This window comes from Cicer arietinum, chromosome 4 (assembly GCF_000331145.2).
Source record: "Cicer arietinum cultivar CDC Frontier isolate Library 1 chromosome 4, Cicar.CDCFrontier_v2.0, whole genome shotgun sequence".
NCBI classification, from domain to species: Eukaryota; Viridiplantae; Streptophyta; class Magnoliopsida; order Fabales; family Fabaceae; genus Cicer; species Cicer arietinum.
Genome location: NC_021163.2, coordinates 7,442,961 through 7,457,507, shown reverse-complemented (window position 1 = coordinate 7,457,507; position 14,547 = coordinate 7,442,961). Strand labels below are relative to the sequence as shown.

The 14,547-nt window shown below is 29.3% G+C and overlaps 2 protein-coding genes across 2 annotated transcripts; both read left to right on the top strand.

Moving 5' to 3' along the window:
• Window positions 1-3,230: 3,230 nt before the first annotated feature.
• Window positions 3,231-4,261, top strand: LOC140919904 (secreted RxLR effector protein 161-like). The gene is made up of 3 exons (XM_073366840.1): window positions 3,231-3,281; window positions 3,710-3,776; window positions 3,891-4,261. The coding sequence occupies exons 1-3, from the start codon at window positions 3,231-3,233 to the stop codon at window positions 4,259-4,261; spliced, it is 489 nt and encodes a 162-aa protein (XP_073222941.1).
• Window positions 4,262-8,883: 4,622 nt separating this feature from the next.
• On the top strand, window positions 8,884-11,708 carry LOC101515001 (endoglucanase 17). Its single transcript, XM_004495882.4, has 8 exons — window positions 8,884-9,210; window positions 9,289-9,495; window positions 9,933-10,133; window positions 10,229-10,321; window positions 10,416-10,577; window positions 10,663-10,768; window positions 10,868-11,031; window positions 11,121-11,708. The coding sequence occupies exons 1-8, from the start codon at window positions 8,986-8,988 to the stop codon at window positions 11,451-11,453; spliced, it is 1,491 nt and encodes a 496-aa protein (XP_004495939.1). The 5' UTR covers window positions 8,884-8,985; the 3' UTR covers window positions 11,454-11,708.
• The last annotated feature ends 2,839 nt before the right edge of the window (window positions 11,709-14,547 follow it).

The following is a 14,547-nucleotide window of genomic DNA, read 5'->3' as shown; positions in this document are numbered from 1 at the left end:
TAGACACAAATATATTTGTTCCGTTATATTTTCCATTATTTCATACTTGTAAACACAAATATATTTGTCATCACTTACCGCAATAACACAAATTTCCCGAACAATAAACTTTGTTGATCTGCCTGCAAGATAAACAGAAAAAAGTGAGAAACAAAACAAACATAAAAAACTTTGATAACACAATTGTTATATTTTGGCATTTATCTAGAAGTTCACTAATTTTTAAAGACTTCTCTTCAGTCTGTCATAGTACCAAAATAAATGTCAAAAATAAAAACCAAAGTCTTATAAATTATACAACAATATGAAGAATGTTAAGTATGTAATTTATAAAATGACATTAGAAGATGTTAAAAGGTAGTTAGGGAAGTTGTAATTTTGTTTTAGTAAGCGCTATTCAAAATTGTTTGATAAATAGCAAAAGTTGGCCCATTACTTGTGCAGCAAGTAACATAAATAAACTTGATTCAATTCATTCTATTCTTTTCAATTTCAGTTTCAATTTTAATTCCTATCAATTCCTAAGTGTGTTCTAACAATTGTCATCAAGAGCTTGAGGTTCTAATATAGGGAAACACGAGTGAAAAGAGATAGGTTTTCAAATTGAGGAAACACAAGTGTGAGTAAAAGAAAAGAAGAAGGAAGCATGAATGGATCGGGGAATTTTCCATCCAACTTGCCAATCCTTGATGGAAAAAATTGGGAGAGATGGTATGCATCTATGAGATCATTAATAGGATCTCAAGAAGTATTTGAGATTGTCCAAGAAGGCTATGAACAGCTAGGTCCTAATCCAACAGAAAGCCAGCAGGCAACATTCAAATATTTCAAGAAAAGAGATTGCAATGCATTGTTTTACATCCAACAAAATGTGGATTCCAACAACTTTGAGAGGATTTCAAAGGCATCTACATCAAAAGAGGCATGGGATATCTTGGTGAAATATTACATAGGTTGTGGTAAAACCAAGAAAGTGAAACTACAAATGCTAAGAAGGCAATATGAATTGTTGCTGATGAAGGAAGATGAAAATGTGGCTGATTACTTCAGTAGAGTGCATGAATACGAAGCAATGGTGAAGTGATAAATGAGTTGATGATCACTGATAAGATTATAAGAACATTGACTCCAAGGTATGATAGTGGCCATAAAAGAATCAAAGAACCTTGAGACATTGAAAGTGGAAGACTTGCAAAAATCACTAGAAGCTCATGAATTAAGATTAAAAGAAAGAAGTACATCAACTCAAGTGCAGGCATTGCAGGCTTAGGTCAACAAGAAATTCAATCAAGATGGAGTGAAATACAAGAAAGGAAAGGGAAAATATAAGTGGTACAAGAAACACGATTCAGATGAAGGGGTTGCTGGAAATTATATAAACCAGAACAACAGTGATAATCATAGCAATACATCAAATGGTAAGAAGAAGTTTAACAAGAAGGGGATTCAATGTTATAATTGTCAAAAATGGGGGCACTTTGTAGATGAATGAAGATCCAAGAAGGTATAAAGAGAGGATGATGAAGCTCATATGTCAGTTGAGGACTCAGGTTCAAATGATGTACTGCTAATGGCTATCACAAATTCAGATGATGATTGTCCAGAATTATGGTATCTTGATACATGTTGTTTTAATTATATGATTGGACATAAGGAATGGTTTATAAGCATTGATGAGAAGGTGAAAAGAGAGATCAAATTGGCATACAATAACACAATGGCAGTTGAAGGTGTTGGCAAGGTACTGATTCAAATGAGAGATGGCAAACAATCCTCATGTGTGATGTGTTGTATGTGACAAACATGAAGAACAATATGTTGAGTCTTGGACAATTGTTGGAAAAAGCATACTCTATGAAGATGGAAAATGGGCAAATGAAGATGTTTGACAGTTCAAATAGGTTTGTCTTGAAGGCACCACTGTCCAAGAACAGAACCTTCAAGATTGATATTCAAATTAGTGAGAATCAATGCATGGCTGGTGAAATCAGAAGCGAAAATTTGACGTGATACCAAAGGTTTGGACACTTGAATTTTAGGAGTCTTCAAATGTTGTAGGGTAGGGGCATGGTGCTAGGAATTCCTAAAATTTAGATGTCAAAGGAGATATGTGAGAAATGATGTCATGCCAAATAGCACAAGAACTCATTCAATCAGAATTGCAAACTAGATCTTCAAGGATGATGAAGATAATCTTCTATGATGTTTGTAGTCCATTTGAAGAAATATCAATAGGAGGAAACAATTACTTTGCATCATTCATTGATGATTTTACAAGCAAAATCTAGATATATCTAATTAAAAGGAAAAGGGAAGTGCTTGGTGTGTTTAAAAGATTCAAAGTAATGGCAGAAAACCAAAGTGGCTGCAATATGAAAATACTTAGGGATGAGAATACAATTCTCATGAGTTTTGTGAAAGAGAATGAATGATTCATGAAGTGATTACACCATATACACCACAACATAAAGGAGGAACATAACCATTCTCAATATGGCTAGAAGCATGCTGAAAAATGGAAGAAAATGCCTACAAATATGGGGATAAGCAGTTTCAACTACAGTTTACATATTAAACAGATGTCCAACCAAGATACTTAGCACTAAGACACCTGAAGAAGCTTGGTCTAGGAGGAGGCCAAATATGAGTCATCTAAAAGTGTTTGGATCACTATGTTTTAGACACGTACTTGTCTAAAGCAGAAGAAAAATGGATGATAGGATTGAACATATGGTGTTGTTGGGGTATGACTCAATTGTGACTTATAAGCTTTATGATCCAAATAAAGAAAAGGTAGTAATAAGCAAAGACATACTGGTGGATGAATCAAAACATTGGGATTGGCAGATAAGTGCAGCCAGCTCAAGCAGAACAACCAACTCAATCAGTGCATCCAACTTATGCAGTGTAGGAGTAATGGGAGAATCAGACAACCTCAGTCAGCTCCAGACCCAGTGAGGCGTTCTGGGAGAACCAGACAACCCTCAATCAAATTAAACCAATATGAAATAACATCTGATTCAGCAATCAATGCAGATGGAGAATTGATATATTTTGCATTGCTGGTTGAATCAGAACCAGTAAGTGAAGATGAGGCCCTAAGTGATCCAAGATGGAGACTAGCAATTGAGGAAGAACTCAATGCCATATAAGAGAATAAAACATGGGAGTTGATGGACCTACCAGTATACAAAACATCAATTAATGTGAAATGGGTATATAAAGTCAAGATGAAGCCTGATGGACAAATTGCCAAGTACAAAGCTAGACTTGTAGCAAAGGTTTTTTTTTTCAAAAACCTGGACTGAATTATGATGAAGTCGTTGCACCAGTGGCCAGACTTGAAAAAGTGAGGCTTGTAGTGTCAATGACCAGATACCAAGGCTAGACTATGTACCAATTGGATATAAAGTCAACATTCCTCAATGAACCATTAGAAGAAGAAGTGCATGTGAAACAACCACCAGGTTATAAGTTAAAAGGCAAATAAGACAATGTGTACAGATTGAGGAAAATATTGTATGGCCTGAAGCAAGCTCCTAGTGCCTGAAACAAGAGAATTGACATATTTGTCATAGAGCACCAGTTTGAGAAATGTGTGAATGAGTATGGATTTTATGTTAAAAAGACAACAACATTACCTACACTATTAATATGCCTCTATATGGATTATTTGCTAGTGACTGGCAATGATGAAACTGAAATGCAGAAGTTCAAAGACATAATGGAAAATGAATTTGAAATGATAGATTTGGGGACATTATCGTACTTCCTTGGTATTGAATTTGTAATCAAAAGGAATTGAGTCTTTATGCGTCAAAAGAAGTATGCTAATGATGTATTAAAGAGATTTAATATACAATATTGTAATGGCTCAAGTACTTCATCAGAAGCTTGGTTGATACTGGTAAGAGAAGGAAATGAGGAGCTGGTTGATCATACAACTTTCAAGCAAATAGTAGGATCCTTGAGGTATTTGTGCAACACAAGGCCATACATTGCATATAGTGTTGGACTAGTTAATAGGTATATGGAGAGGCCTATACAACCTCACTATATGGCAACAAAAAGGATTTTGAGATACATTAAAGAAACCAATGAGCTTGGACTACTATATCCCAGAAATTCGAATGGAGATGAAGCTGAACTGGTTGACTTCACTGATGTTGACTGGTGGGGAGATAAAGATGAAAGGAAGAGCACAACGGGCTATGTGCTCATGATTCACCAATCTCGTGGTATTCAAGGAAACAAAGCATAATAGCGTTGTCCACTTGTGAAACTAGAGCATTGCAGCACCAATGACCAGAAATCAAACATTCTAACCAAAGTATTGAAGAGGGTGAAATTCCAAGAGCTAAGGAACAAGCTTGGATTAACATCACTTAAGCATTTTGAAATTAGGAAGAGTGTTAAGTATGTAATTCATAAAATGACATTAGAAGTTGTTAAAAGGTAGTTAGGGAAGTTAAAAGGTAGTGAAAGAAGTTGTAATTATGTTTTAGTTCAAAACTATTTGATAAATAGCAAAAGTTGGGCACATTGCTTGTGGAGCAAGTAACAACAATAAACTTGATTCAATTCATTCTACTCTTTCCAATTTCAATTCCTAAGTGTGTTCTAATAAAGAAAACATAGATTAATGTTGATGCAGAAATTTAACTACCTATGTTTGGTAGTTCCAAATAGAAATAGTTCCCAATAAAACCTTGTTATACGTAGTTTTTGATCTCGACTGTTAATTTTATATTTGGTTGTTTATATCGAAGATTATGTCTTTTGAGTTTAAACAAATTCGGTCATTGATTCGAAATGGCTAAATATAATTGGTTAGAACGTTCTACACTACGTGTAGAAAATCCAAGTTCGAATTCCACCTTGAAATATCATTTTAAACAATAAATCTTGAGCAAAAACAAGCATGGTCCATATTTTGCAAATATATTCAATTTTGATAAGCCCTAAGTCTTCAAGCTTAATTACCTCACAAAACAACATTTTAAGATTAAACTTATAGATTTTTTAAGCTTAGATCTTGTCTTTAATCAATTACAAACTTGAGCATAATCCTACTGCAAATTCACCCTTTTCTTGCCAACAAAAAAAAAACTAAAAACTGCAAATTAAAACCAGAAAATATGAAAAAAATAAATGAGCAATGAAGACACGACCAAACCAAAAGCCTCTCAGAGTTAAAAATTGAACAAAAAGCAAAGCTGTCTACATCTTAAAATAGTTTTGTTCCCCACAACTCTACTATTCCTTCTTCCTCCAACTTTACTCTCACCATTGATAGCATTTGCAGTAGCAGAAGAAAAAATTCTCAATTCATCAATATTGGCATAACTTTTCCTTGCCAATAGAATTCCACTACCACCACCAACCCTTTTCTTCTATCCAGCATTTGTTGATCTACTTCCTCTTGAACTTGAATTTTTTACATGTACAATGGTTGATGCTAACTTCTTGTTGTTTTGGGCATGGGTTATGAATTACATGCATGCAATTGTAGAGTCAACACGTTAATAGCTATTCATTAATTAAGACCAATTATCTAAAATTAAAGTCTGAAATTTTAGGTTGTCTAAGGTTACGCAACAAAATGGAAGATGATTTATTACATCATTGTTTATAATGAAAATGAAATTATTGAAAATTTTACATCATATGTGATAATTGATTATTATAATTCTATGAAATAATGACGATACAACATTAAAAGTAAAGGCTAATTCTTTTTTATATCTTTGATAATATTAATTATGAATATATCTTATAAAAACTGGTGTTATTTATTTAATTAAAAAATTATTTGATTTTTAAATAAGTGAGAACTTATTACACGGATTATTTGAAATGATTGGTGTGAAAAGTTACACACTCTAAACAAAACTTTTTAATCATTTATAAAATTGTGACCACATATATATATTTTTTATATTGTCTTTTTTATTAAATTATTAAATAATAAATCTCTTTAATTAAGTTTAATTAATTCCTGACTCAAACATGCATCTTCAACGACAAAAGACACGTTGTCTAGTTGTAAAGACTAGATCATGAATAATCAGTCCCTTAGCACATAAAGTGAGATCAAATCACTCTTGTATTCCTTCGCGTGTACTTCTAGATCTGGAGTTTAAGGGTGGAATTAGATAGGTTTTTAATTGAAATTCATTTGAAGGCATAAGTAAGTACTAAGTAGGTGTTTAGTGAGTTAATTTCATAAAAAGTTATGCTCGTCTATAGGTGTTGAATTGAAATGTATTAATTTGAAGACATAAATGTACATAAAATAGATATGAAGAGGAGAGTAACTAGATATGAAGAATGAACATAAAATAGTTCAAATAAAACCATAGATGAATTGGGTTTTATAAACGTGGTGTCAGCTTTTTCATTGAGTTATGGTCAAATGAGAGTTACATGTGTCTCTACCATATTTTGGAAACGAAAAAAATGGATATGAAAGGCATACTTTTGCATGTGGAAGGACAAGAGGAGCACATGGTGCTGTGCCGCTATGTCAAATCCGTTGCATTTATTTTTATTTTTATTTTTATTTTTATTTTTATTTTTATTTTTATTTCCGCAAGGTCAAAAATAAAAGACGCCAGAGTATCCAAAACAAAACATCGTTCTACTAAGTTAAGTATAAACACATAAATCAATTCAACATCTCATATTTAAAATTGTTATTTGTTCACTTTAGGGTTCTAAAAACACATATATGCCTCTAATTATTTATAGTGGGTAAGGTTAGAGAATTTGTGGTGTCATAGGTTGCAACCATTCATCATTTAATTCATGCATGCTCGTTGGTATTAAATTTGAGAGTTTCTGTATTTTTACAAATTGAAGTGTTTTGCTACATTTGTTCTATAAACCAAAAGATTAACAATAATTTTTATGAATCAAATAATAATTTATTGACTTTTATATTATAAAAAACATTATTTTATATAAAAAAATATCATTTTGTTGTTTACAAATATTATATTAATTTTTTATATATTTTATCATAAAAATATTTAATATTATAAATAATAAAAATAAATAAATAAATTTTATTTAGTTGATATTTTGATGATTAATATTTAATTATTATAATTATATAAATGATAAGAGCCAACAACTCATGCACAATTTATAACTCTCGATTTGCATGATCTCAACAACTCGCATTAGCGTATAACGACTTGTGGATGTTTCTTTTGTTGATTCTTTAATGATAGAGTTATATGACTCGTCTATGTATTGTTAAAAGTACTTATGTATAAATATTTAAAAGTATCTATAAAAGGTTATTGGAGCTATGTGATTGAATTAGTTTAGCCTTAATATTAGTGGTGGTGGCGAAGGTGATTAAAGAGAATCGTAGTAGAATTAAAAGGGAAAAGGGCATGTGTGAGGAGACTAAAAGTGTGGGGAGTGATAATATGTGTTTGAAAGGAAGGAGAAAAAGTGATTTCAAAAATTCAAAATTGATTTAGATAAATTTGAGGATGTTAATAAACTCACTTTTATCTTAATCTCAATGTAGTTAAGCAAATTATTTTTTATTAAATTCACTTTTAATTAAAATAAATTTAATAAAATTCATTATCATTGGTGTAGAATCAAACACATCTAGAAGTTATAGAATATTTATTCCCTCCACTCACTATTATAAATTAAAAAATACTTTAAATTTTTCGTATTATGAGCAGAAGTTTTTTTAATAATATATTATAAACAAAAGTTAATTACTTTTTATTAATTTAATATTATTATTTTTAATATATCATATAATATAGTTGAGTATTTGACTTTAAAAATAGATAATTTTGTAAATTTGAATTATTTTTTATTCGAAATCTTAAAAAATTATTGCATTTAATTAATTTTTTTAATAATCATAACAACTCTTTTTTTCTACTTATAATAGTGATTAGAGATCATGCGAATAACTTAGATCAATCAATTTACTCCTAAGTATCAAATTATAACTCACTTTGCAAAAGAAAAATTATCTAAAATTATATGTCATTTTACGATAACAACAAAACATTAATGTTTACTCCTAGGTATCAAATTATAACTCACTTTGCAAAAGAAAAATTATCTAAAATTATATGTCATTTTATGATAACAACAAAACATCAATGTTTTCTTTTACATATTTCGTTACTATTTATTATTATCTCTTCTTCCAATTTTATTAATTTCTCTTTCTGGTACGATATATTAGTGAATGATAATTTTGTAAAGTAACTTATAATTTTTCATTTCCATATAAAATTAATTATTTTTCTTAGTTTATGTGAAAATACAAAGTGATCACTTATAATTTGAAACAAGGGTATATAACAATAAAAGAATGACAAAACTCAAATAGTATGGATAACACATCTTTCAATATTATTTTCTATATTGATTTTTTAACAAATATCTCAAAGATAATAATTCTTATTTCACAATTATTAAAACTCAAAGTAGATAATTTATTTTCAAGAATGAACATGAAATAAATAATATGAAGTGTTAACAACGCGATTTATAATGTACCTTTTTTAATACACTTTAATTAATTAAAAATTACATACATTTTATTAAATCTTATATAAATTTAATGAAACAAGTTTGAATTTTAATCAATTAAAAAAAATATGTATTAAAAATGTGGGAGTAACATTATTCTTATCTAATTAACATTAGAAAATACTTGAGGCTGGTCCACGCTATGAATTCTAAATTAATTTTGTTTTAGCTTTTAGCACAGAGAACTAGATAATTTCCCCAAATCCATGGGCCTGTTAGAGAAGTAGGGGGATGTGGACATAATTATTGTTGTCTTATAACGAAGTATAGGACGTTACAAAGGCAGCTTTTGCTTTTATAAATAACAGACTTCCAACCAGAACACTCTGTCACACACCTTTTCTTCTTTCTTCTTGGTTGGTTTGTTTTCTTTTTTTCCTTTCCACACTTCACACACAAGAAATCATGTCTCTGTACCTTTCCTTCACTACCCTTTTTTTTCTTCTCTCTTCTGGCTATGCCTTCCCATTGCAACATCGCCACCACCCTCATTTCGCCACTCACAACTACAGAGATGCTCTCACCAAATCTATTCTCTTCTTTGAAGGTCAAAGATCAGGGAAACTTCCTTCTAATCAGAGAATGTCTTGGAGAAGAGACTCTGGTCTCTCTGATGGTTCAGCATTGCATGTATGTAGATTTTTTAGTACTACTAATATATTCTTTTTTGTTGTTGTTGCTTATTTTGGTTTGAAAAATGTAATGTAGGTTGATTTGGTTGGAGGGTACTATGATGCTGGAGATAATGTGAAGTTTGGTTTTCCTATGGCTTTTACTACCACCATGCTTTCATGGAGTGTTATTGAGTTTGGTGGGTTAATGAAAGGTGAGTTGATGAATGCTAGAGAAGCTATTCGTTGGGGTACTGATTATCTTCTTAAAGCCACTGCCCATCCAAACACCATTTATGTTCAGGTTAGTTTTTTGTTACTAATGTTCTGTAAGTGAGTTTGTTAGGGGTTATTTCGTAAACTAATCACTTTTTAAAAATAAAAAAATAATATTATATTATATTGAAACTTTGTGTCTGATTGTTAGATAATTAAATTTTTTTTTGGAAATAATCTAATAATTGCTTAAATTTAGAAGTTCTTTTTAATAGCTTCTAAAAAAAATTCCTTTATAACTGATTTTTATAAATAAATAATTTTTATCATGCCATACAAACAATAGTTTTTTTTTTTTTTTTAAATCTTTGGAAAAAAAACTCTAAATTATGAATTTACAAAATCATTTTCTTTAGAATGTATGAAAGGGGCTAAGTCTTGTTTGTATATGAACTTGGTTTTGGTTAGGGATAAAACAGGGGAAACAGAGGAACTTAGGTTGATTTTGGTTTCACTTTTTTGCAGGTAGGAGATGCTAAGAAGGACCATGCTTGTTGGGAGAGACCAGAGGACATGGACACACCAAGAAGTGTTTTTAAGGTAGATGTAAATGCACCTGGTTCAGAAGTTGCTGCGGAAACTGCTGCAGCACTTGCAGCTGCTTCTTTGGTTTTTAGAAGAAGTGACCCTACATACTCCAACATTTTAATCAGAAGGGCTATTAGAGTAAGCATTTTATATTAATGAATATTTTTTTTAAATGTTTTTTTTTTTTCATTTTGCTTAAAATTTGAGGTTGTTATTTTTGATTCTGGGTTTAGGTCTTTCAATTTGCTGATAAACACAGAGGATCTTACAGCAATGCATTGAAGCCCTTTGTGTGTCCCTTCTATTGTTCTTACTCTGGTTATCAGGTAAAGTTTTGATTTTTCTCATTTCCCCAATTTTTTGTTGACTAAAAATGTAGTAAAAGTTATATACTTTATTGGTATGTTAATAATTTTTTAGGATGAGTTGCTGTGGGGTGCTGCTTGGCTACACAAAGCTACAAAGAATCCAATGTACCTAAATTACATTCAAGTTAATGGCCAGATCCTTGGTGCTGCAGAATATGACAACACATTTGGTTGGGATAACAAGCATGTTGGAGCAAGGATACTTCTTTCAAAGGTTTCTAATGTTTGTGAAACTAGTAGTAACAAGGTTAACAATAATACTTAGAAACTAACATTTTTTTTTTGTCTTGTAATATTAGGAATTTCTGGTTCAAAAGGTACATACCCTCCATGACTACAAGGGTCATTCAGACAATTTTGTATGTTCTCTAATTCCTGGATCCTCCTCTGCACAATATACACCAGGTAAAATGGTCCCTTTTCCTTATCTCTTTTATAATAATTAACTCTTTCATTGATGTGGTCCAATGTGTAACTTTTTTTTGTGCTTTTAAAAATTCACAGGTGGACTTTTGTTCAAGATGAGTGATAGTAACATGCAGTATGTCACATCCACCTCCTTCTTACTCTTAACATATGCCAAATACTTGACCAAATCACACACTGTTGTGCATTGTGGTGGTACCATAGTAACACCAAAGAGACTCAGAAACTTAGCCAAGAAACAGGTAAAATTAAAAAACTCATGTTTGCAAAATCACACTAAATTTATCAGAATCACATTTACACAATTTTTTGTATTTTGAATTTTGATTAGGTGGATTACTTGCTAGGAGATAACCCATTGAAAATGTCATATATGGTGGGGTATGGTCCACGGTATCCACGAAGGATACACCACAGGGGATCATCTCTTCCTTCAATTGGTGTACACCCGGGAAAGATCCAATGTTCAGCGGGGTTTAATGTGATGAATTCACAATCACCTAATCCTAATATTTTGGTGGGTGCTGTTGTTGGTGGACCAGATCAGCATGATAGGTTCCCAGATGAACGGTCAGATTATGAGCAATCAGAGCCAGCTACGTATGTTAATGCACCACTTGTAGGAACATTGGCTTATCTTGCACACTCATTTGGTCAACTTTAGATTAGAAAGCAACATGTCCAACTTGTTTGGGTGTGTGTGTATCTATCTGATTTTACATTCTCACTGGTTTGGTTTTTTAGGTGTACTATTTCTTAGGACAAGTTTTGTAAACTTGTTTACAACTGTAACTTGTCGCACTGAGTAACTTTCATTGCGACCACGCTTCTAGATGAATGCTAAATGTTAATGTTAAACTATGTATGATTCGGGAAATTATTTAGTGGCATATATGTTAAAAGTAACGCTGTTCAATTATCAAGTGGCGTATAGTTTTGCTTGTTATTTGTGTTATCAAATATCAAGACATTGGTAAGGATAAAATAAAGTTTGGGATAAGAGGCATGGTGGTTGAATTGAAAAAGTTTAGCCTTTACCTAGAAACTTGGAAATAATTATCCATTGTCACAGTACACGATTAACCAAGACTATTAGGAAAGTTAGTCACTTTCAAATTAATATCTTTGACCGATGATTTATTCCTTCCAGCACAAAATAAGTAGATTAAAAAAAGTAATGCTAAGAGCACATGTGGATACAAAAGTGAAAATTTTGATTTTTAAAACAAATAAATTTTAAGTTTTAAAACATGAATATGTAATTGTAAATGTATTTTTTAATATAATATTTTTATATTTAGATACTTCATTTGTTTTGAAGGTATTTATTAATATTTTTCATTAAAAATATGAGAAAGAAAATGATAACTATATTTCTAAAGAATAATAATTTGAAAGTTATGTTTATTTTATTAACTATAAGTTACGTTTAAAAATATATATTTGAGATTGTATTAAATTTTTTTAGAAAAAGTCTAGTTGAATTGATTATTTTTTTTCTTTTAAATGCAACACTTATTATAAAATAGAGTAGTGTTTTGAGAAGAAAAAATCATAAACCACTATGATAAATTTTAGTATGAGTAAGGGATATAAAGTGATGTATTCATTTTAAAATATAATTATAATTAAAAATGAATATATCTAAATTAAATAAATAAGATAGATAGATAGAGTATTATGCTTTTCAGTTTTCACGGTTGGTTCATAAAGTTCCACTAAACTTGATGGAGCGCCCTCCAAACCTTGTAAGCCGAAGTATGCCCGGGAGAATAGTTTCAGCGCCGAAAGAGAAAAGATTCTCCTCGAAGAACATGGAAGACCGGTTGAAATGCGCGTAATTGAAGAGGAGGAAAACACCATCATTGTATCAATGAAATTGGACAACTAATAATACTGTCTCTACTTTTAAATATAATCACTGAACAAAAAATTTGTCTCCAAATAAAACATCTTTTTAATTTATTAAGATATAATTTTTTTTTTAAGGTTGTATCTTGCACGGAATAGAGAAATTAATATTTAGATGTAAATTACTTTTTTTTTTGTAATACTAATATTATTAAAATTTATTAGATATGTATTTATGATGTTAAATAGTTTTATTTATATATAAATATTATTATAATTTAATAGATATGTATTTACGATGAACGATTCTAATGATTATGTGTTTAGATTTTATTTGTCATTCTATGTGGTGGTAGTTTGAAACTAATTTATATTTATTATTTGATTATTCTTAAAATATTTGTACTTTGAATAATTTATTTTAAAATATTTATTTGGTTTCTTAAAAAGATGTGAATTCATTTAATTATTTGCAATGCTTAAAACATATTAGTGTAATTTCTATTGATTTGTAATATTCAACCCCATTTATTTTATATATCCTACACTAAAAAAATTGATATTTTTAAATAAAAAAATCTAGTGTGTTATTTATATTAAATTATTCATTCATGTATATATAGTAAATGAAATAATAATGCTATTCCGTACAAAATATTCAACATTCTTTCAATAAAACTGTAATGTGCAATTAAAATATCATCTAAAAAAATTATTTAACTATCATAATAGATATATTTGTATGTGTGGTATATTGTTTTACTCTATTTATTATTTTGTAATTTATGTTTTGACTCTTTTAAAAATTTTACTCATGATAAAATAGAAATAAATCAAAATAAAATAATAATATTCAAATTCAAAATGTACTCTAATTCAAAATGATTAATAGTATATGACATTAATTTATTATAATAATAAATTTGATTTCTTATATAAAATTAACATCATATACTATTAAAGAAATTTTAGAAATTAAGTTATTTGCTGTTAGAGATTTTTCTTATATTTGACAAATATTAGAATATATTTACCATTTATTTAAAGTTTAGATTAAAATATATGTATTATTACGTGCGTACATATAATTTCTTTTTAGAGATTTTAATGTTTTTTGTTTGTGCATTATTTATATTCTTCTCCACTCCACTTCCACTTTTGTTTTCATTTCGCATTATATTCTATTCCTAGATACGATCTCTTAGGAGGAAAAATTTTCTTTTAGATGATCCTATTGCCGTTTTACGAGCAAAAAAGATATAACATATTTTTGTATATAAATTTTATATTTAAAAAATGAATATAATTGAAAAATATCCTACGTATGAAATATGTAGATAAAAAAAAATTGAAATTTGAAAACATGTTGATGATGTAGAGGGCAGCAACAATGTATAAACAAATATTGAATTTGAATTTACGATGAATATTTATTGGTGCAAATATTATCATATTGCATTTAAGATGATTCCTTAGTCATATGATAGACTTAAAAGAATATTTTCATTCTGATATAAGGATTATAGCTTATAGCTTAAAACGATCATAAATAATGTTAATATAGATTAGTTTGTTTTAAAATATTAAAATTCAAGCTTAACATTGAAATATACCATACATAATTTATTTTACCTTTTCAATTTTAATAAAAATTAATTAATTTACAATTAATTTCTATCACCACATAATTACACTATATCTATCTCATATAATGTGTTTAGTTTTTTTTTTTTGTAATTGTTATTCTCATTTATTAAAGTAGTTAAAAATATATAATCAACAAATAATAATATTTTTATTACTAATCTTATTTATTAAAGTAGTTAAAAATATATGATGAACAAAAAATAATTGAAGTATTAAATATATTTCAATCTTAATATTATATATATATATATATATATATA

What these genes read in the sequence shown, in the direction of transcription:
- LOC140919904 (XM_073366840.1), top strand. Translation starts at nt 3,231, where the DNA reads ATGAAGCCTGATGGACAAATTGCCAAGTACAAAGCTAGACTTGTAGCA. An exon ending in AAGCTAGACTTGTAGCAAAG is followed by an intron (nt 3,282 to 3,709) that starts GTTTTTTTTTTC and finishes ACTGAAATGCAG; the next exon opens with AAGTTCAAAGACATAATGGA. An exon ending in GACATTATCGTACTTCCTTG is followed by an intron (nt 3,777 to 3,890) that starts GTATTGAATTTG and finishes GTACTTCATCAG; the next exon opens with AAGCTTGGTTGATACTGGTA.
- LOC101515001 (XM_004495882.4), top strand. Translation starts at nt 8,986, where the DNA reads ATGTCTCTGTACCTTTCCTTCACTACCCTTTTTTTTCTTCTCTCTTCT. An exon ending in GTTCTTACTCTGGTTATCAG is followed by an intron (nt 10,322 to 10,415) that starts GTAAAGTTTTGA and finishes ATAATTTTTTAG; the next exon opens with GATGAGTTGCTGTGGGGTGC. An exon ending in CTCTGCACAATATACACCAG is followed by an intron (nt 10,769 to 10,867) that starts GTAAAATGGTCC and finishes AAAAATTCACAG; the next exon opens with GTGGACTTTTGTTCAAGATG.